General features: G+C 36.4%; 1 protein-coding gene across 1 annotated transcript in view; it reads left to right on the top strand.

The window, feature by feature from the left end:
- The window catches only part of BUB1 (BUB1 mitotic checkpoint serine/threonine kinase), a 41138-nt gene that overhangs the window by 12379 nt on the left and 7446 nt on the right, over positions 1-21313 (top strand). The window contains exons 8-19 of the mRNA XM_045550095.1: positions 42-226; positions 1433-1584; positions 5789-6048; positions 7306-7364; positions 8588-8716; positions 8810-8920; positions 9555-9654; positions 10578-10659; positions 11718-11892; positions 13966-14053; positions 16989-17227; positions 18407-18550. Coding sequence (XP_045406051.1) covers positions 42-226; positions 1433-1584; positions 5789-6048; positions 7306-7364; positions 8588-8716; positions 8810-8920; positions 9555-9654; positions 10578-10659; positions 11718-11892; positions 13966-14053; positions 16989-17227; positions 18407-18550 — 1724 coding nt within the window. The remainder of the gene's footprint in view (positions 1-41; positions 227-1432; positions 1585-5788; positions 6049-7305; positions 7365-8587; positions 8717-8809; positions 8921-9554; positions 9655-10577; positions 10660-11717; positions 11893-13965; positions 14054-16988; positions 17228-18406; positions 18551-21313) is intronic.

Here is a 21313-nt window from a genome sequence, read left to right on the forward strand (position 1 = left end):
TCAATACAGTGTTATAAATAAAGTATTTTTCCCTATTATAGAGAACAAAGGGTGATTATGATTTCTAAGTCAGAATATTCTGCGCACTCGTCTTTGGCAGCCAAAGCTGATGTTCAGCAGGTTGTTATGTATTGCAAGGAGAAGCTTATTCGTGGAGAGTCAGAATTTTCCTTTGAAGAACTAAGAGCCCAGAAATATAACCAACGGAGAAAGCATGAGCAATGGGGTACTTGCAATCTCATATTTTGAGTTATTCTTATGTTACTTAAAATAATCTTCATCTTTCAGTAATTATACTTTTTATCAAATAATTGACTATGCTGAAAGACTCTGCAAAAAAAGGCTTCAGCTCAACTTATCAAAATCCTAGAACTCTTTGTTAAACTCTAGTTGTAGCAGCCATGTTTGTTCAAGTACTAAATTGATGTCTTGACAGCAAAGCTCATAGTTGAAAGAGCACTAAAGTAAATATCTATACCAGTGTCACCTTAGCTTTGGTGAAATAGATCTGTATATAGTAATTCTGAACCTGTCAGTTATTTGTACTGTAAAAGGATTAAGTTAGGAACTGAAATTCAGAAGAGCTTTTCCAAGATCAGCACCAACTATTAATACAAATAAAACATTCAGGAGTTCTCTGGTTGAAGTGTCATGTTATTTGTGGATCAAGTTTTATTCCTCACAGGGAAAGCTGTGTGCCTTAACACCAGTGTTTGCACCTGGCTTTCCTGTAACAACATGGGCCTTGGAGAGAGGAAAATGAATCTTTGTTCCACTCAGGGCTTTTATACCGTCCAAATTATTTGGACTATAGCCACTCTCTGAGCCCTTCTTTTTTGTTCATTGCTTTTCATATTCGGTTGTCAACAGAGAAAACAGTTAACACTCAGTGGAGGACCCATTTTGTCCCAGGCCTAGATGCATTTTTCTTTCACACTCCAGTGACCTGCAGCCTCAAGCCAGACTCTGAATTGTCTGTGCTATGGCTCTGTTAACCAGTTACTGGAAGTGAGGCTGACCACGGTGCACTTCATGCCCTGACCTTTTAGTACCCTTTACTTCTTCCTAAGTCCCTAGACATTTATCTTTTAAAAACTAAAAGTGAAAAATCATTTTCAAATGACTTACACAGTCATAATTGTTTTATAAGCAGTGTTTAGTATTATACTGTGCTGTTAACAAGTCTTATTGATCAACATGTAAATTTTTTAAAATAACTTACATGCCCTGAACTTAATAATAACCATGTTGAGGGCAGGTAAAAATTATAATTAACAGGTAATACAAGTTTCAGTTCTAAAACCTAATAAACATGGAAGAAACTAATACAAGAAATTGTCCTAGAATATAACCTTTTCCTGATTTTGCATGTGTTCCTCTGATCACCTGAATTTAAGTTTCTCATGCAATCCATTTTTTATCTTTCCTGAAGTAAATGAAGACAAACATTATATGAAAAGGAAAGAAGCAAATGCTTTTGAAGAACAACTATTAAAACAGAAAATGGATGAACTTCATAAGAAGTTGCATCAAGTGGTAGAAACATCCCATGAGGATCTGCCTGCTCTCCAGGAAATGTCTGAGGTATGTACATGCTCTGCACCGAGGCATCCTCTGCCAGCAACAGTAATTGCAGTGTTGATGTGGTTCTTTCTGTGTACTATTTTTAGAGTTAATTCTGATCTTAATTTAAATAGGAACTGTCTGAAATTTTAACATAATTTGATGCAGAAAGATGTTCAAAATGTAGAATGAGAGAAGGAAGTTACAAAATAGAATGGGTAGTACATTTTAGATATGTGTATGTATGTTTGTGTACATGTTTGTGTATTCATGTGTTAATTATTTAATAAAGTCTTTTTTCTGTTTTGTGTACAATGATGGTGTATTATGTAGTGAAAATTTGAATATAATCCTTTCATTAATTTGTCATCTAGATGTATTTTCTGTTTGCCGTTTCATGTTGGAAAGGAGGAAAGGTGGTGAATGTGTTAGAGCCACATATATTTTCTTGATTGTTTTACAAGAAGTATTTAGTGGACAAGGAGATTGGGAATAAATTAAGCTGTGTAATGGTTGCCTAATCTTTCACATGGTATATGTCTATGACATGAAATACCATGAAGATAAAACATCCTCTTTTCTTACATATTTTGATAGTTATAAAAACACGTAACTATATGATGGTTTTTAAAAAATTGAATGAAAGGTGTGTGTATGTATATATAGATGTGTGTATTTGTATATCTTTATTTCTACTGCTGTTTGTATTTTTCCAGACTTTTACTGTGCATGAACACACATAAATATGAATACAATTGAAGTTTCTGCATAAATAAGACTTATCTCCTGCTTTTTCTACCTAACACATCTTATAGATCTTTTACTATTATTGCATGGAGATCTAACTCATTCTACTTGCAGCACAGTCTTCTGTCATACCTTATAAAAGGGCATGTGTCCAGTAGAAACTGTTACAAATCATGCTACAGTGAGGATTCTTGTACATATGAGTTATATGTCTAGAAAAGATAGAAGTAGAATAACTGCCTTTGAAGTTTATGCACCTAAAATAGTCAGTCTGCCCTTTAAAGACTTACCATTGTGTAGTCACATTAATAGTGTATAAAAGTATCTGTTTCTTGTATGCACTGGGCTAACATTAGATATACTAAATGTTTTCAAGCACTTGATTGTAATTTCTCTAATTACAGCTGAATTTGTACTTTTTTCGAATGTATGTAGTGGCTGTTTGTCTTTTTTTCTTTAAATTGGCTTTGATGGATTTGTCCATTTTTCTATTGGGTCATTTTATTTATTTTTTATTTATTTGGATTTATTTTCTTGTATAATTTATGTTTTCCCTGGACAGTTGCAAGAAATTATTAAGAAATTCTCCTCCCTGGCTCCTCTCCTGTGGTATATTCCTGGTTCCCATGCCTTTGTTTCTCCTTGTTGTCCCCATTTTGAAGGAGCACATTCTCTGGTGGCCTTTTTTTTTTTTTTTTTTTTTTTTTTAGAAAAAAGCATATTTGAGGGATTTGTTTTTTGAGATCTGTTGCATGTGTAAAAGCGTCTTTATTGTACCCTCACACTTGGTTAATAATTTGGCTGGGCACAGTGTTCTCAGAAGGAATTCATGTGCCCTCGGAATGTTCGAAGGCACTCCTCCGTTGTCTTTGGCTTCCACTCTTGGTGTGGGGAAGCCCAGTTCTGATTCTTGGTTCTTTGAATGTGACTTTGTTGTTTTCTCTGGAGGTGTATAGGATCAGCTTTTTCCCCAGTGTTGTGACATAAGATACTTGGTGTTTATCTTTTTCATCCATTACCCTTAGTACTTGAGTGTTCTAGTTTTGCAGTTCTGGGGGATTTTCTTGGGGTTTTGTTTTTTGTTTTTGATCATTTATTCCCCTACATGTTCTCTGTTAGGCTATCCTGGACTAATCTAATTCACCTTTTTTTATCTTTGTCTGTTTTCCCCTAATTTTCCGGGAGATTTCCTTAACTTTTTATTGCCCTCTTATTATTAAATTTTTTTATTTCTGATGTAATTTTAGGATCAATGTCACTGCTTTTTTATTAGGTATGCTCATTTTCATAGCTGCTTCGTATTCATAGAATTCAGCTTCATATTCATAGAATAGTCTTGTTTTGTGAATATAGCATCTTACCTCTTAGTCTGAGGATATTAATGTTTTTTTTTTTTTTTTTCCTGTCCCAGAATCCTTGATTTCCCATTCATATGTGTCTTTTGTTTTGATCTTTGTCCTTCATGTTGAAAGCTTATCATGAGGTGTCTGGTGATCTCTGCTGTGTCCTCATCCAAGAGCAGGCCTAAGAAGGCTGGTTGGAAGCTGTAGGTGTGTCAGTGGGGCTTGGTGACTGGCCAGCTTCACAGGGAGGTGTCTGTTATTTTGTGCAGATAGATTCCCAAGAGCAGAACCTTTTGATATGAGAGCATACACCTGGGCTGCTAGCATTTGTGGAGCCAAGGAGAGGGGCCAGAGGTCCCAGTGCTCAGTAAGTAGCTTGACTCAGTCCTTTTGTTTCTCGTGCAGTATCTATTGCCACCACCCTCAGCCCTAGTCCTGAATCCTTTTGATTGTTTTTCCAGGAAGGAAACCCAGTTTGCTGCTAGGCCAGGCATGGGGAATCACCCCCAGCATGCATCTGTGAAAATGGGTCTCAGAATCTGCTTTTTGGACAGACTAAACTTTTACCACGTTCCTGTTTTCAGCTCTACCTTCACTTCCATTCTTAGATGTATTTAGTATTACAGATTTCTGAACTTTTAGAGATAAGGGACACATCATCCCTAGCCTCCTCCACAGCTATTTTAGGTGTCAGAATTCCTTTATTGTCATTTTGGTGAGGTTTTCAGAGGGAGTAGCTGATAAAGCACATGTTTAAACCACTGTCTTTAACTAGAAGTCTCCCTTTATGGAGCTTATTTCTGTGTATGGGTGGCATAAGGATATATTTTCCAAATGTTTTTCCAGTTGTCCCTAAATCATTCATTGACCAGCTTAGTCTTTCCCCATTGGTTTAAAATATCTTTACTATGTACAACTAAATTTGTATATATATAAAAGATCCAATTCTAAAATATCTATACTTTTAGTCAATAAATCTATTCTTGATCATTCTATATTGTGTATTTACTTCAGCTTTCTTGTATGTTTTGATATCTGGTAGGGAAAGTCTCTAATTATTATTCAAAATATTTCTTCAGAATTGATGACTGTGATTATTTTTAATCTTTACTAATTGGATAGGTGAGAAAATGGTGTCGGTCATTTTAAATTTTCTTTTATGATGATGAGTGAGGATGAACTTTTTATATTTTATCCATTTTTCTATGAAATAACTATTATTGTCCTATATATTTGGTGTTTATCTTAACAATTTGTAAGAATACTTTCATATGGTAAGGAATTAACTCGTCTATGTTTTAACTTTGTGACATTAATGTATACAATTACAAGCTTACCTAGATGTGAGTGGCAAAGCAAAGATTTTAAGTTAAGAGCTTGTTGGCCAGGCGAGGTGGCTCAGCCTGTAATCCTAGCACTCTGGGAGGGCGAGGCCGGGAGGATTGCTTGAGTTCAGGAGTTGGAGGCCAGCCTTAGCAAGAGCGAGGAGACCCTATCTCTACTAAAAATAGAAAAAATTAGCCAGGTGTGGTGGCGTGCACCTGTAATCTCAGCTACCTGGGAGGCTGAGGCAGGAGGATTGCTTGAGCCCAGAAATTTAAGGTTGCTATGAGCTAGGCTGACACCACAGCACTCTAGCCAAAATAAAAAGAGCTTGTTATTCCTTCCTATTGTGAGATTGTGAGACATGCTTTTGTGGCAGCTATTATTGCAGTTTATATTTGTGTTTCCTATTCTTCAAAGAGAAAATGGTTACCGAGGGTATTTTAATGGAAGGAACAACGGTTATGAGCATTTGATAACTTTGATTTGTTGGTCTTTTCCCAAAATTAAGTAAAGAGAAATAAGACAATACCTAAATACTGATACAATTGTAGAAGCTGTTTATTTCAGTGGTTAGACACATGAGCTGCTAGTTCTGTCTGTGGTTAAGAAGCTACAAGGCATCCATTATGTAGAGTGGTCTTTTCTGTTGTTGACTGTTTATGTCAGAATACCTGAAGCGGGTAAGGGGACACTCCGTGAGGAAAGGAGTCTACTGAAGGCAGATGCTATGCTTTGAAAAGCTATGATGCCTGATTAGTAATGTTCTGGACTTCATGGTTTTGTTTTTATTTGTTTGCTTAATATGAAAGGTTAATCCAGCATGTATGGGGCCAAGTGTAGGCTCCCAGCAGGAACTGAGAGCTCCCTGCCTTCCAGCCATCAATCAGCAGACCTCAGTGAACACAAGAGAGAACCCAAGACAGGCACCTCCTGTGGATCCTCTTAAGACAAATGCTATTCCTGCATCTTTGGTGTCCCCAGCCATCAGCCAGAGCATACCTCCTCCTGTTCCTTTCACAGCCCAGTCAGTGACAGACTCCATGTTTGCAGTGGCCGGAAGAGATCCTGGGTAAGCTGAAAGTAGTCCTAGAGGAGACAGTGATGTCAATGGGGTCTGTCAACTTCTTTACCTGTCTTATATTATCAAGAGCAGTATATAAAAGATGAATAACTCCTGCTTTTTAAAATAATTTTTGGATAGGTATATTGTTGAAAAAGCAAGTTACCAAAATATTGCCCCCTATCCTTCAGACTTAACTTATTCACTGCTTCTTTTACAGTATTTGTTTTACTTTATACTTTTCTCTCAAATTAAAAAATTTTAATACCCTGAAAGTCAACAATGTGTTTGTAACTGATGAGTATACAGGTGTTGAGGTGAAATTGCCTTTGCTTACTGGCTTTGGCTAAATACCTGCAGGGATTATTATTATCCAGACAATTACTTGATGTGTGTTCTTATAGTCCTTCTGTCTTCCTAAGGGTGCAGTTTGGAATTAATACCCACAACTCTGTATGCCAAAATCTACCTCTGTACTTCACTAGGGGTTTTTCCTCCCAATTTTGAGGGATTTTTCTAGATTTCAGAAATTAGAATCAATGTCACATCACTTGTTTTATTTGACTTTTTACCTTTAGTCACTTCGGCTCTCTTTTAACTCATGTTTTTATAGGGATTTGTAAAATTAAAAGTGCTTTTCACTCTATGCTTTACATCTTAAAAGGATTCATTAAGGGACTTCTAGCAATATTAAATAGACATAGGAGGCCCACTACCTCAAGTGTACTTAAAGCAAGCTGTGATATAAATGGTTCGTGTGCCTTTTTTTCTTTCTTGACAACTGTGATTTTTAAAGTCTGGAGGACATTTCGCTGTGGCTGCTGGCTAATCGCCAGAAAGTTGTCCTGCACAGCCAAAGCACACCAGTGCTTCCCCTATCCTGACTCTAGTTAGTTGTGTTGGGTGCCCAGCGCCTGGAGCTGAGTTTAACCCTTTAACCTCTCTAATAAATGGGATCATTTGAATGAGGGAAGCTGTTGTCCTGCCCTACCACATATAGAGATGGTTATCTCTATAATCACTGTGTCACACAAATATTTTAGTATTTAACATTTCTCTGTGAGAATTCTTTTCCTGAAAAGAAGCTGAAAGGAAAAATAAAACATTTCATTTACTTACACTAGACACCTAAGAAATTCCATAACAACAGGCTTATAATTTTTGACTGATTTTTTTTTTCACTGTTATTTCTTGAGAGTTAGTTAAAAATTCTAATATGTCAGGCATTTTTATTCTTTAGTGTGTCTCAAAAGTTTTCTCTTCCAGATGTGTGAATAAAAGTACTCATGAGTTCAAGCCACAGAGTGGAACAGATATAAAAGAAGGTAATGTTTAATCATAATAAATTTGTTTCTGACCTGTTTGCCAGATTCCTCCAGGTTGCTCAGAGGTCTGTTTTTGCTGTGGTTTATGAAGCCTTCAGACCCTAATGACCCTGAGTGTTAGCTTTCCTATTTTTAGAGTGTAGGTGTTATTTAAGCCCTGAACCATTTCAAAGAAATGTAGAAATCCACTTGTTAATCACATCTTACTAGTTTAGACTCCTCTGAAAACTTAAATTTGTGAAAACTTTTCTATTAAATTTCTCAGCAAATTAATCCAAAATAAGAATTATCTCCAGTATGTTAGGTAGGAAAGGTGATCCAAAGGTTAATTAGGAATGTTACACTATTATTTGGTACTACTTTTTTAGAGGTATTTGCATAGAAGGTAGGTTTTGTAAATAAAATGAAACACACAGATTAGGCATCCACTTCTTTCCCCTGTGTGACTGTGACATCCTTTCCACTGATAATTTAGTGGGTAGCGGGGCTGTTTGAAACAACTGAAGACTCATTCATTGAACCAAGATGTACTGAGCATGCTCTCTAGGTGCTGGGCACTGTTCTAGATAATTAGGGATGTAGTCAAGGACAAAAAGCCTTACCCACACAGAGGGGGAAGGAAGTGTTATTAGAGTTGGGAGGTTGAAATTTCAGAGAAGGTGATAAGAAGCTACCATGCAGCTAACTTGGGGAACCTGTTTTGGCAGAGGGAATATCAAGTATTGAGCCCTCGGGCAGGAATATCCCTGACATGTTCTAAGCACAGCAAAAAGGCCAGTACAGGGAGGTGAGCAGGTGTAGGAGGAAGGTGAGGCCTAAGCAAACAGGGCCTGGGCTGTGCAGAGCCTTGTATGCCATGTCTGACTCCAGCTGAGTGAGAGGGAAAGGCTGGTCTTAAGATTTATATCATGCTTTGGATACAGTGGAGCTAAGGGTGCTGTTTAAGACAAAGCTGCTAATCTGGTATGATCTAAGGCCAAACACTTAATCTCTTTGAGCCTTCATTTCCTTTTCTATAAAAGGATAATTCTCACCTTACCCACCTCAGAGGACTGTTATAAAGATAATAGTGAAATTTATGAAAGCACTATAATGAAGTCCATAGTGATAATTATTGAGAATGACAAAGTGGTTTAATTATAATAAGTTACATACACTGTGTGCCTTCTCAATTATTCGGATTTGTCTACTGATACTATGTTTTGTCTTCATTTCTTTACTAGGGTGTGAAACACATAAGGTTGCTAACACAAGTTCTTTTCACACAACTCCAAACACATCACTAGGAATGGTTCAGGCAACGCCATCCAAGGGGCAGCCATCACCCACTGTGCACACAAAAGAAGCATTAGGTAAAGCATTTATTCTGAGTGTGTAGCACCTGGCACCAAATTAATGAATGTTCTTTTGCAACCTGTTTACAGCTATTCTTTCTGTTCTTTAAGGTTTCATCATGAATATGTTTCAGGCTCCTACACTTCCTGATATTTCTGATGACAAAGATGAATGGCAATCTCTAGATCAAAATGAAGATGCATTTGAAGCCCAGTTTCAAAGTAATAACAATTTATCTAAAAGCTATTAAGTGCGTAGCGTTGTGAGTGGTTATCTCAGGAGATATCAAAGATTATACAAGATCTGGCCTGCCCTTGATTAGCTAGTCACAAAAGGGCAGGGAATGCATGAAATAAAAATATGATGGTGCTTGACAAAGTACTCAATATGTGTGATAGATTTGCTTTGTTTTTTAAAAAAAAAAAAGTAAGTGCTAAAGAAGGACAAAACCCCCGTGGATAGGAATGGCCAGGAAGGGCTGAGTACTTGAGTTGTGACCTGAGCCTTTTGGTAGAGGAATGGCTGAGGGCAGAGTGTTGGAGGCAGGCAGTAGCCCACATTTGTCCAGAAGCCAAAGACCATGATAAAGATAAATAGGTTTAGGAGAATGATTAACACCATGCTGATATGTAGGCAGGAACTCACGACCTGGAGCTTGAGTGCTAGACCCCGTGACCATGGTTAAGTCACTTCATCTCACTACAAAGTGACTTATTGTCTAGTATTTGAAAAGCTGACATCAGTTCTTTTCTGTAAGTTGTTATTTCTTTTTCTTATTTGTAGTTGAAGTTTAGCATAAAGGATAGTGTTTTTTCCTAGTACCGTAATTAAATGCTATTTTTTATTCTATTGCAGAAAATGCAAGGTCTTCTGGGGCTTGGGGAGTCAATAAGATTATCTCTTCTTTGTCATCTACTTTTTCTGTGTTTGAAGATGGAAACAAAGAAAATTATGGGTAAAGAAACATCTAGTTAAGGGGATGCTGCACAGGTTCCTCTGGGACTTGAGGTGGTGGGGTGGTGGGGACAGAATGTGGACTGCTGATCAAATGGCCATATGAGCCTTTTGACCACATGACCAGGAGTGTGCTGCTAAAGATCTTATCCAGATCTACAGTGCTGCAGGAGTTCTAAGAGAGCAGACCTCCCAAAGCAAAAGTATGTGTTGAAAAAGAAAAACGGTGTGATTATAAATTAGCAGAGAACTGAGGGATTCCATGGATGTGAAATGGTATTAAATGTGAATGAATTCACCAGTACAGGTATCCGTACATGCTGTTTATATTTGCAGGACTGATAAAGTAGAAAAGGAAGTGGCTTATATTGATTGGGTAATGCTGCAGAGAGAATGTGCTTTTAGGCTGAAGGACATTATATTAGCTGTATCTGGGAGTAGAGTGGTGTAGCTGTTTCACTATGAATAGTTTAAACCGTGGAAAGAGCGAAGTCAGTGTGAATTAAAGGTATCCTGATATGTAAGAAATTCATGTTGAGATAGAAAGGAGAAAGGGCAAGGCCAGCTCCCTGAGAGGAATTATATAACTAGACCAAGCACTGACCATAAGAAATAAAATGTGTTGGCATTCATGGCTTTCTACTGGCCGTAGCCCTAATACTTTTGCTCCTAAAAGTTATAACTCAGTATAACAGAAATTTTTGTATTTTTCACCCTCACTTAAGTAACAATAGGCCATCTTATGTATATAGTCAGGTTAATTCATTTTGCACTCAAGTTTTGCTAGAACTGCTGTAAAAGGAATATCTATATAAATATTAGCTCATTAAATAGAATAAGTAGAGAATTTTTTGAACACTCAAGTGATAACATTTACTTCCTTAGCATATTTTACTATTTATGATTTTCCAAATCTTTCCTTAGATTACCACAGCCTAAAAATAAACCCATAGGAGCCAGAACCTTTGGAGAACGCTCTATCAGCAGATTTCCTTCAAAACCAAATGTAAGCAAATCTCTATTTCATCTGTAAAATGGGTCTTACAACTCTTTCCTCTTCATTTTACCAAGTGAATATGCCAGTCAAGTGATATGGTGTATGTAAAACTGCGCTGAAAAATACAGTATATGAAAAAATGATACTTTCAGAACATTTTCAATAATTACTTAAGAAGAAACAGAGTATATGCATAGACTCCAAGTGTCTCATCAAAATTATTTATCAATTACTGTAGTGATTTAACATTTATCCACAAATTCTTTAAGTTGAAATTTAATCTCCCTTGGAGTATGTCTAGACTTGGTGACTTGCTTCTAACAAATGGCATAGAAAAAGGAAAAAATAGTTTGTAGTGGGGAGACTTGGCAGATTCCCCCTAACCAAGTGGGTTAACCTCACCAGGAATAAGTTGTGTTGATAGCATGAATTCCCTAATATGATGTAATGAACCTCAGTCTAATTATGAGAAAACATCAAATTAGAGGAACATTCTACACAGTTCCTTTCTGACCAGTATTCAAAAGTGTCAGTGCAAGGAAGACTAGGAAAGACCAATAGACAGTAACAGACTTAAGGAGACTTAAGTAGATGTGACAAGGAAGAGTAACGTGGGATCCTAGATTGGATCCTGGAATAGAAAAGGGACATTACTGGAAAAATGGCGAAATCCAAATAGTTTATAGTTAATAGTATTATTTAATTTTTATAAATGTGCCAGGGTTGATAATAGAGGAAGCTTGGTGAAGGGGATATGGGAATTCTGTACTACCTTTGTAACTCTTCTGTAAGTCTTGGCTTTTTTCAAATTAATAAAAAGTATAAAAATTGAAAACAAAAATGTGGCCCTTGTTTCAATGTGACACCACTGGTATGCGTTAAAGATGAAGTATCACCATTCTAGGGAAAAGAGCAGAGCCATGATGTCCTTGGCTGTGTGTGAACCAGGTTGTCATCTGTTTCTTTTTAATTCCTCACTTTTTTTGAATCTTAATGTGTTAATATGTAAGATTTCATGGACAAAACAGGGAGATTGCTGCTTTTTTTCAGTTCATCCTCTGTTGTAGGAAGTGCCTCACACTGAAGAGTTTTTGGATGATTCAACTGTATGGGGTATTCGCTGCAACAAAACCCTGGCACCCAGTCCTAAGAGCTCAGGAGACTTTACACGTGCTGCGCAGCTTGCATCTACACCATTCCACAAACTTCCGGCAGAGTCAGTGCACATTCTAGAAGATAAAGGTGTGTGTTACACTATTTTAATGTCTGTCTTTCACTTACTTTGATTGTTTCGGTATGAGTTTTCTTTTTGAAAATTCTAAATGGGAAGTTTTAAAATCATTAAAGAAGAAACTTAAAATCCATTCATTATATTTTCACTTATTTTTTTTTTCATAAAATCTGTGTATTTTAAAAATGTGTAATAACTTAGATTATAGGTAGTACAGGGGGAAAAATCTATAGAAGCATTTAAAGGCAAATAAAATTCAACCCATTTGTGCAGGGTATGTTTATTTTGTTTCACAGCAAACAAAAAGGTCACTACAGACAGATTAAACTATTTGAATGCTAAAAATAATGAACATTTATATTTTCTAATTTAATACGAGTAACAAATTGCCAATTTTAGTTCTTGATGTGTGTCTACAAATTTTATAAGTACTATATTCAGAAAGTCTTATTTTTCCTTTTTTTTGTCATGATCTGACATTGAGAATACTGATAAAATCACAAGTAGTCCTTATTTCTACCTCTTTCCAAATCTATCTCCCTATATATATAAAAGTTCTTTATATATCAGAATTAAACCCTAATACATGAAGTTGTTAGCTATTAAGTACCAACCTACAAACTATACAATCATCTCTTGGTATCCATGGGTATTCGGTTCCAGGAACCCCTGCAGATACCAAACTCTACGTGGATTCTCAAGTCCCATAGTTCACCCTACAGAATCTGTGAATACAGAGGGGTGACTGTATATTAAAAATAGCAATTGTTTGCCAAAACAATAAGGAAGAACTGCCAAAGAATTTAACTTCTGTAAATGGAAGTATATTTTAATGTGAATTCTGAGCCTGTAGACCTAGACATTTTTGACTAAGGATTTCTTTTTTTCAGATAGAGTCTTGCTCTGTCACTCAGGCTAGAGTGCCATGGCATTAGCCTAGCTCACAGCAACCTCAAATTCCTGAGCTCCATTGATCCTCCTGCCTCAGCCTCCCCGGTAACTGAGACTACAGGCTAATTTTTTCTATTTTTAGTAAAGATGGGGTCTCAGCTCTTGCTCAGGCTGGTCTCGAACTCCTGACCTCAAGCAATCCTCCCACCTCGGCCTCCCAAGAGTGCTAGGATTATAGGCATGAGCCACCACGCCTGGTCTCTTGACTAAGAGTTTCTTAGAGTGCTAATCCAGCATGTTAAATTTCTTTCCTGAATCTTAAAGGAGAGTTTTGTTGAAACTTGAACAATTGTTAGGCACCATCACAAGCTTGCCACTTTAATAAAATAAAAAGCCTTTTCCATTTGCAAAAGATAGTTTATTTAGTCCAAAGAGTCTTTCAAAGAGTCAATATTGGCTATTCTTAGAGTATTTGCCACTTTGGTTCTATAAACAGAAGCCAATGTTCTAGTGCTGAAAAAGTATTAGCACCTGTTTAATGAGGGAATATCTGCTAAAATTTAATCCAGAGTAATACTCAGCTGTGTACAGTGTTAGCATCACTTGGTAGAAGTTCATTCTATATTTCTGTCCTATCTAGTTTATGTATCTATCTGTAGATAGCTTTTTTTTTTTTAAGTTATAGGGAATGATAAGTTTTGCCAGGTTGCTTTCTGGTTTAAACATGAAATCATTTCAATCAACTAAATGCTAAATGATTGACTAAAACATGTTAAACTGAAAGACACAAAATATCTGCCCTCCAGAGCGTTGTAGCCTTTTACTTTCCGTGTCCTTGTCTTAGTTTCTCCTAAAGCTGGGTGTACCCTGCCATCCATTCCAGTAACCTCCATGGTCTGGTCATCCTGCACACAGTGGACTGCCACTCTCTGGACCCCTGCTTTCTTGAAGGATTGTTATGGATTAGATGTAGAATTGAAATGTTCACATATATTAGTAGTAGATTTTTAAAGTGATTCCCCCCCCCTCATTTTTTAATCTTACTATACATTTTACCATGGAACACTATTTTGGAATTACAGTGAAAGTCAGTGTCAAAAGAAATCTGAGAGTTTGCAACTATGTCAGATGGTGTGTATTGTGCACATATGTGCATATAATTTGTCTTGTCTCTAATTTTCTGTATCTTTCAGAAAATGTGGTAGCGAAACAGTACACCCATGTGACTTTGGATTCCTGTGAAGAAAACGTAGTGGTACCTTCAAAGAACAGAAAATTCAGGTATTGTGAGGATTTATGTGGTTCTGTTGTTCTCTCCATTTCTATTCTAGCTTTGTTTTTGTTTTGTTTTTGAGATGGAGTCTCGCTCTGTTGTCTTGGCTAGAGTGCAGTGGCATCATCATAGTTCACTGTAACCTCAAACTCCTGGGCTCAAGTGATCCTCCTGCCTCAGCCTCCCAGGTTGCTGGGACTACAGGTGTATGCCACCATGCCTGGCTAAGTTTTCCATTTTTTGTAGAGAGGGGGTCTCACTCTTGCTCAAGCTGGTCTGAAACTCCTGACCTCAAGCCATCCTCCCACCTCAGCTTCCCAAAGTGCGAGGATTACAGGCTTGAGCCACCTTGCCTGGCCTAGTTTTGCTTTTTAAACTCTAATAGAATACCTAATTCCAACCCTTAAAGGCTGATAAAGTTTTTATGGACTTACAGCTTTAAGTAGAAGGTACTCTCTGTGTATATAAATACAGCAGTGAACCCAAGCACTTGATATATCAGGCCAGTACTTGATGAGAAAAACATCAAAGAAACCCAAATTAAAGGTCATTCTACATAATACTTGGCCAGTACTCTTCAAAACTGTCAAGGTTTTGGAAAAACTAATAAACTTACAGAAGAGAAAGGAGTAAAGACATATGAAAACTAAATGCAACCTGGTATCCAGGACTTGGATACTGGAGCAAAAGAAGAATAGCAGTGGAAAGAGTGGTCAAGTCTGAATGAAGCCTGCAGGTTAGTTAACAGTAATATAATAATGTTAGTTTGTTACTTTTGACACAGGTGCCATTGTAATAGGAGATGATAACATTAGCAGAAATTGAGTAAGAAGTATGTAGGAATTCTTTATTATCTTTGCAACATTTCTTGAAATTATTACAACAGTTTATTTGAAAAAATTCACAGGAAAAATGTGACAACTGACAGTATCAATGTATGAAAATACATGTATAAATTTATTTGTGTAAAAATATATATTTAAATATTTGTGTATAGATGGATATAGATGTGGGACTGTGTGTATGTGGAGATATATACGCAGTTGATTCTCATTATTTACTGTAGTTCTGTTCCATGAAGTCACTGTGAATACTGAATTAGCGAATACTGAACCACTATTCCTAGGGGGAATACAGACTGGTTCCTGTGAGCCTCTGGTCACATTTTGTTTAAAGACACCTTATTTAATATATATTGTTAATTTCTTAACATTGAATTCGTGTCCAACAACACTATAACTCATATCTGAATGGAGCTTATCTAATATGTGTATTTTTTCCGTAAGGCACACCATGGATTGTGCTTAGGAACATTAGACAGCACTTAGGCACTCTACTTTGAGACCATCTTCAATAGCAAAATCACCCAAAAAAAGCCCAATAATGTGAAAAACATGTCACTAAGTATACCACGAAAAGGACACTTGTTTATATGAGAGCTGAACCAAGAAAGCTGAACTTCACCTTTTTCAATCTGAGCTGGGAACATGTTAGGTGACTCAAATTTTTTGTCCCTCTGCATATCTGCAGATGACTGCAAAATCACAATTTGTAGTGACATGAGGCTTACAAATAAATTTTAGCATGTGAGTGAATTCACAAATATTAAATCCATGAATACTAAGGACCCACCATGTGTGTGGATAAACATATATACACATATACTTCCATATGCAGTCATGTATTGCTTAACAATGGGGACACATTCTGAGAAATGCATTGTTAGGTTTTTGCATCATTCTGAGAACATCGTAGAGTGTACTTACGCAAACAAATCTAGATGGTATAGCCTACTACACATCCGGGCTATATGGCATGGCCTATTGTTCTTAGGCTAAAAACCTGTGCATTATGTTACTGTGCTGAATATTGTAGACAGTTGTAACATAATGGTAAACATTTGTGTATCCAAACATAGAAAAGGTCTGGTAAAAAAAAATACAATATAAAAGATAAATAAAAAGATAAATTGAACACCCAATTAGGGCACTTACCATGAGTGGAGGTGAGTCATTGAACGGTGAGTGACTGTGAAAGTGTAAGACGTTACTGTACACTACTGTAGACTTTATAAACACTGTACACGTAGGCTACACTAAATTTATTAAAAATGTTTTTCTTTCTTCAGTAATAAGTTAACCTAGCTTACTGTAACTTTTTTACTTATAAACTTTTTAATTTTTTTAATTGCTTTACTGTTTTGTAATAACACTTACCTTAAAACACAAACACATTGTACAGCTGTACAAAAATATTTTCTTTCTCTATATCCTTATTCTATGAGCATTTTGTCTATGTTTTAAATTTTTACTTTTTCAACTTTTTTGTTAAAAACTAAGAAACACACACATTAGTCTAGGCCTACAAAGGGTCAGGATCATCAAAATGTCACTAGGAAATAGGAGTTTTTCCACTCCATTTTAATCTTACGCAACCACCATTGTATATGCTATTTATTGTTGACCAAATAGTCATTGTGTGGCACATGCCTGTATATTTGTAAATGTACTGGAGTGTTAAGTTGTTAGATTGTTCTTGACAGTTTCTGTTTGTTTCAATGTTATAGACGAAAGCCGTCTTCAGAATAAAGTTAAGTATTAGGTCTTGAATATACTAGCGTTGCTTCAATGCAACTTGGAGAAATAAACTCATTCCTCCCCACATTTCCTACTAAAAAATATCCAATGTATCACCTCACCTGTTTAATATATTACCACATCTTTAATTTTCTTTTTCTATTTATATAGTACTAGATGTATATTTTCATATATTTGTTTGTCTAAAGAAAATGCTTTAATCAACTTTTAGTCCGTGAGGCTATTGTGAAATGTTATTCCTAAAATGAAAAGGAAACTATGTTGTGGGACTTCTATGTGACCAAATCCAGCAGTCTTCTAATCATGCGGTATTTTTGTTTCCTTTTTATCCCTTTCACACATCCAGTTCAATTCGAGAGAAAAGCCCAAAACAAGCATTTCCCTCTGACATGTATTCAGCATCCTTACTCCGTCAGAACGAGCCTGCTGCAGGTGTTGTACTTACCCGTGAGGCAGAGCGAGGACTTGAGGCTTGTAAGCTCACAGACACTGAGATTGCCATAGCAGAGGATCCACCAGATGCTGTTGCTGGGCTCCAAGCAGAACGGATGCAGACAGATTCACTTGGGAATGTCGATGCTCCAAGTATGAACAGATGTTTTGCCCTTGACTAAGGACAATAGCATGAGAAAAGCTGTTCCATGAAAGAAGCTCAAAGAATGGGGACTTGAATGTCACTAGAATAGAACAAATGTCACAGAATTCAGACAAAACTTGCATATCCCCATCACAATGTAGTATAACAATAGCATATTTGAAGGGCAAATCAATTCATTTTAGAAGGTATCAAAATAACTACTATTGGAAGAGGGAGTTAGAATTTCAGAACCTACTATGTGCCAGGCATTTAATCTCATACTGTTATCCCCACATTATAGAAAAGTAAACTGAAGCTTGCTCAACGGTAGAGACGACTTCCCATCCCTCACTCCCACCCTTCATGTTACAGTCTTGCATAGTGGTTAAGAAAGCACAGTGCAAGAGAGAGACTACCTAGGTTCTGATTCTAGCTCCCCTACCTAAGTAGTCATGTGATCTTGGCCAAGATTATTTCAATTCTCTGTACCACTCTGTCTTTTTCTCTAGAGTAGCGCTGATGCCGGTACCTACCGTAGAGGCTTATTGTAAGAAATGAACAGGTTAATAAACCTAAAGTACTCACAACAGTGTACTGCACATGCTTAGCATTAAGTAAATGTTAACTGTGTTGGATTAGTCTTTGCTAACTACCACTAATAGAATTTTTTATAACATTCTAGATTGGAGAGAACCTTTTTCTTCCCTTTAGAAATTCTTTCCTTTTTGTGGACCCAAACTATATCTCATACATGCAGATTGCACATAGGTAGTATAAGTGTTTTGTGTATATAAGTAGAAAAGCCATGAAAGAGAATGTGTCTATTTGAACACATTAGAAGTAACTAATGTCCAAGTCTGCCCTTAAGACACACACCCCTGATTGTGTTAAAGACAGAATCTAGCAGTTCCAGGGGAGTGGAACAGATGCACCTGGTATTGATTCCCTTTGTCACAACTGAATATTGCTCCAAATTTGTAGATCTAAAATGGCAAATAATAAACTGTGCATAACTACCAATTTTGGCTTTTGAAAATATTAAATGGTTCTTTATTATTTGAATCAATGCTCTTTGAAGGATAAGGCTTTTGGAAGCTTATTTAATGAATGTTTCCACTTTACAATTTCTTTGGTAAAATTCTTGAGTGCTGAATTCATATTTCTTTTTTTGTTCCAATTCCTTTAAGACTTCAGTGTTGGGAACCCATGGGATGATAAACTGATTCTCAAACTTTTATCTGGGCTTCCTAAACCAGTGACTTCCTATACAAATACTTTTGAATGGCAATGTAAACTTCCAGCCATCAAGCCCAAGACTGAATTTCAATTGGGTAAGAATTATTTGTGTAATATAACTTTAAATCCTTGTTTCTCTATGGCAAGTTGATGGCAACTCGTTTGTGTGTGTGTGTGTGTGTGTGTGTGTGTGTGTGTGTGTGTGTGTGTGTGTGTGTGTGTGTGGCTCTTCTGCCCACCACTCCCACCTCCAATGAAGAGTTGTATCTATAGTGTTAAGTGGAGAACATTTTGTTAAGCCATGACTGTAGGATTATGGATTATGATTATTGTTTGGACTACAGTTTGTATAACTGATAGAAAGTAATTTGGCAATGTCTATCAAAATAAAAAATGCATCTACTCTTAGATCCAGCCATCCACTTTTAAGAATTTCCTATATATACTATGGTACACTTCTATAGTAAAATACTATAGTAAAATTGTAACAGAACAAGGAAGCTCACTCTGTACTCATAGGGAATGATTTCTAAAACATACTATACTGTTAAATGAAAAGGGCAAAGCAGTATGTATTATATGCCACAATTAAAATGATTAACTGTTAGTGAGAGTGGGAAACTGGATGGATGTAGATAACAATGGGAGCAAGACTTCAAAATAGACTTTTAATTTTTTAATTAATAGACTTTATTTTTTAGAGCAGCTTTAAGTTTACAGAAGAATTCAGGATGAAGTACAGAGTTCCCATATACCTGCCTCCCCATACACACACACACACACACACAAATTTCCTTGTTCTTAACACCTTGCATGAATGTGGTACATTTGTTACAATTAATGAGCCAATATTGATACATTATTATTAATTACAGTCCATAGTTTACATTAGGATTCGTTCTTTTTGTTGTACATTCTGTAGGGTTTGACAAATGCATGATGATACATATCTACCATTACAGTATCATATGGAATAGTTTCACTGCCCTAAAAATCCCCCATGCCTCACCTACTCATCCCTTCCTCATTGTCCCCCAACCCCTGACAACCACTGATCCTTTTACTATCAACATAGTTTCTCCTTTTCCATAATAGCATATAGTTGTAGTTATACAATATGTAGTTCAGTTGGCTTCTTTTACTTGGCAAATATGTATTTAAGGTTCCTCTGTGTCTTTCTGTGATTTGATAGTTGTTTTTTTAAAGCACTGAGCAATTTTTATTACATGAATGTACCACACGGTTTGTCTATCCATCACCTAATGAAGGACATCTTGGTCCAAGTTTTGGCAATCATGAATATAGTTGCCGTAAACATCTGTGTGCAGGTTTTTGTGTGGACATAAGTTTTCAACTCATTTGGGTAAATATCAAGGAGAGTAATTGCTCTATTATATGATGAGAATATGTTTATTTTTGTAAGAAAATTCCAAACTCTCTTCCAAAGTGGTGTATAATTTTGTATTCCCACCAACAATGAATGAGAGTTTCTCATTCTTGCCAGCAATTTGGTGGTATTAGTGTTTTGGGTTTTAGCCATTCTAATAGGTATATAGTGATATCTCAGGATTGTTATAAGTTGTAATTCACTGATAACATATGATAGTGAACATTTTTTCATGTTTATTTGCCATTGTATATCTTCTTCAGTGAGAAGTCTCTCCAGATATTTTGCCCAGTTTTTAATTGGTTGGTTGGTTTCTTATCGTTGGGTTTGAAGACTAACTTCTTTATGTATTTTGGCTAACAGTCCTTTCTTAGATATGTATTTTGCAAAGATTTTCTCTCAGCCTCTAACTTGTCTTTTTATTTTTCTAACTTATGCCTTTTGCAGAGCAGAATTTTTTTTTTTTTTTTTGAGACAGAGTCTCACTCTGTTGCCCAGGCTAGAGTGCCATGGCGTCAGCCTAGCTCACAGCAACCTCAAACTCCTGGGCTCAAGCGATCCACCTGCCTTAGCCTCCCGAGTAGCTGGGACTACAGGCATGTGCCACCAGGCCCAGCTAATTTTTTCTATATATATTTTTAGTTGTCCAGCTATTTTCTTTCTATTTTTTTTAGTAAAGATGGGGTCTCGCTCTTGCTCAGGCTGGTCTCGAACTCCTGAGCTCAAACGATCTGCCCACCTCGGCCTCCCAGAGTGCTAGGATTACAGGCTTGAGCCACCACGCCTGGCCAATTAACTGTATCTTATAGTAAGTCTTGAAGCTGGGTAGTGCCAGTGCTCTGATTTTGTTCTTCTTCAATGTTGGGTTGACTGGTCTGAGTCCTTAGCCTTTTCATATAAACTTTAGAATTGGTTTGTTGATAGCCACAAAATAACTTGCTGAGATTTTGATTGGGATTGCATTAAATCTATAGATCAAGATGGGAAAAACTTACAATATTAAGTCTTCCTGTTTATGTACGTGAAATAACTCTCCCTTTATTTAAATCTTCTTGGATTTCTTTGGTCAGAGTTTTATATTTTTTCTCATATATAGATCTGGTACATATTTCATTAAATTTAAAACTATTTTACTCTTTTCAGTGTTTATTTAACAGTATTGTGTTTTTAATTTCAAATTTCAGTTGTTCATTTCTATTACATAGGAAAGCAGTTGACATTTGTATATTTGCCTTATTTCTGCAACCTTTTTATAATCATTTATTAGTTTCAGATTTTTTTTGTTGTTGATTCTTTGGGATTTTTGACTTAGCCAATCCTGTCATCTGCAAACGAAGACAGTTTTATTTCTTTCTTTCCTAGTCTGTATACTTTTTATTTCCTTTTCTTGTCTTATTGCATTATCCAGGACTTTTAGTACAATGTTGAATAGAAATGGAAGAGGGGAGTTCCTTCCCTTATTCTTGATCTT

Source organism: Lemur catta, chromosome 4, assembly GCF_020740605.2.
Source record: "Lemur catta isolate mLemCat1 chromosome 4, mLemCat1.pri, whole genome shotgun sequence".
In the NCBI taxonomy this organism is placed as follows: domain Eukaryota; kingdom Metazoa; phylum Chordata; class Mammalia; order Primates; family Lemuridae; genus Lemur; species Lemur catta.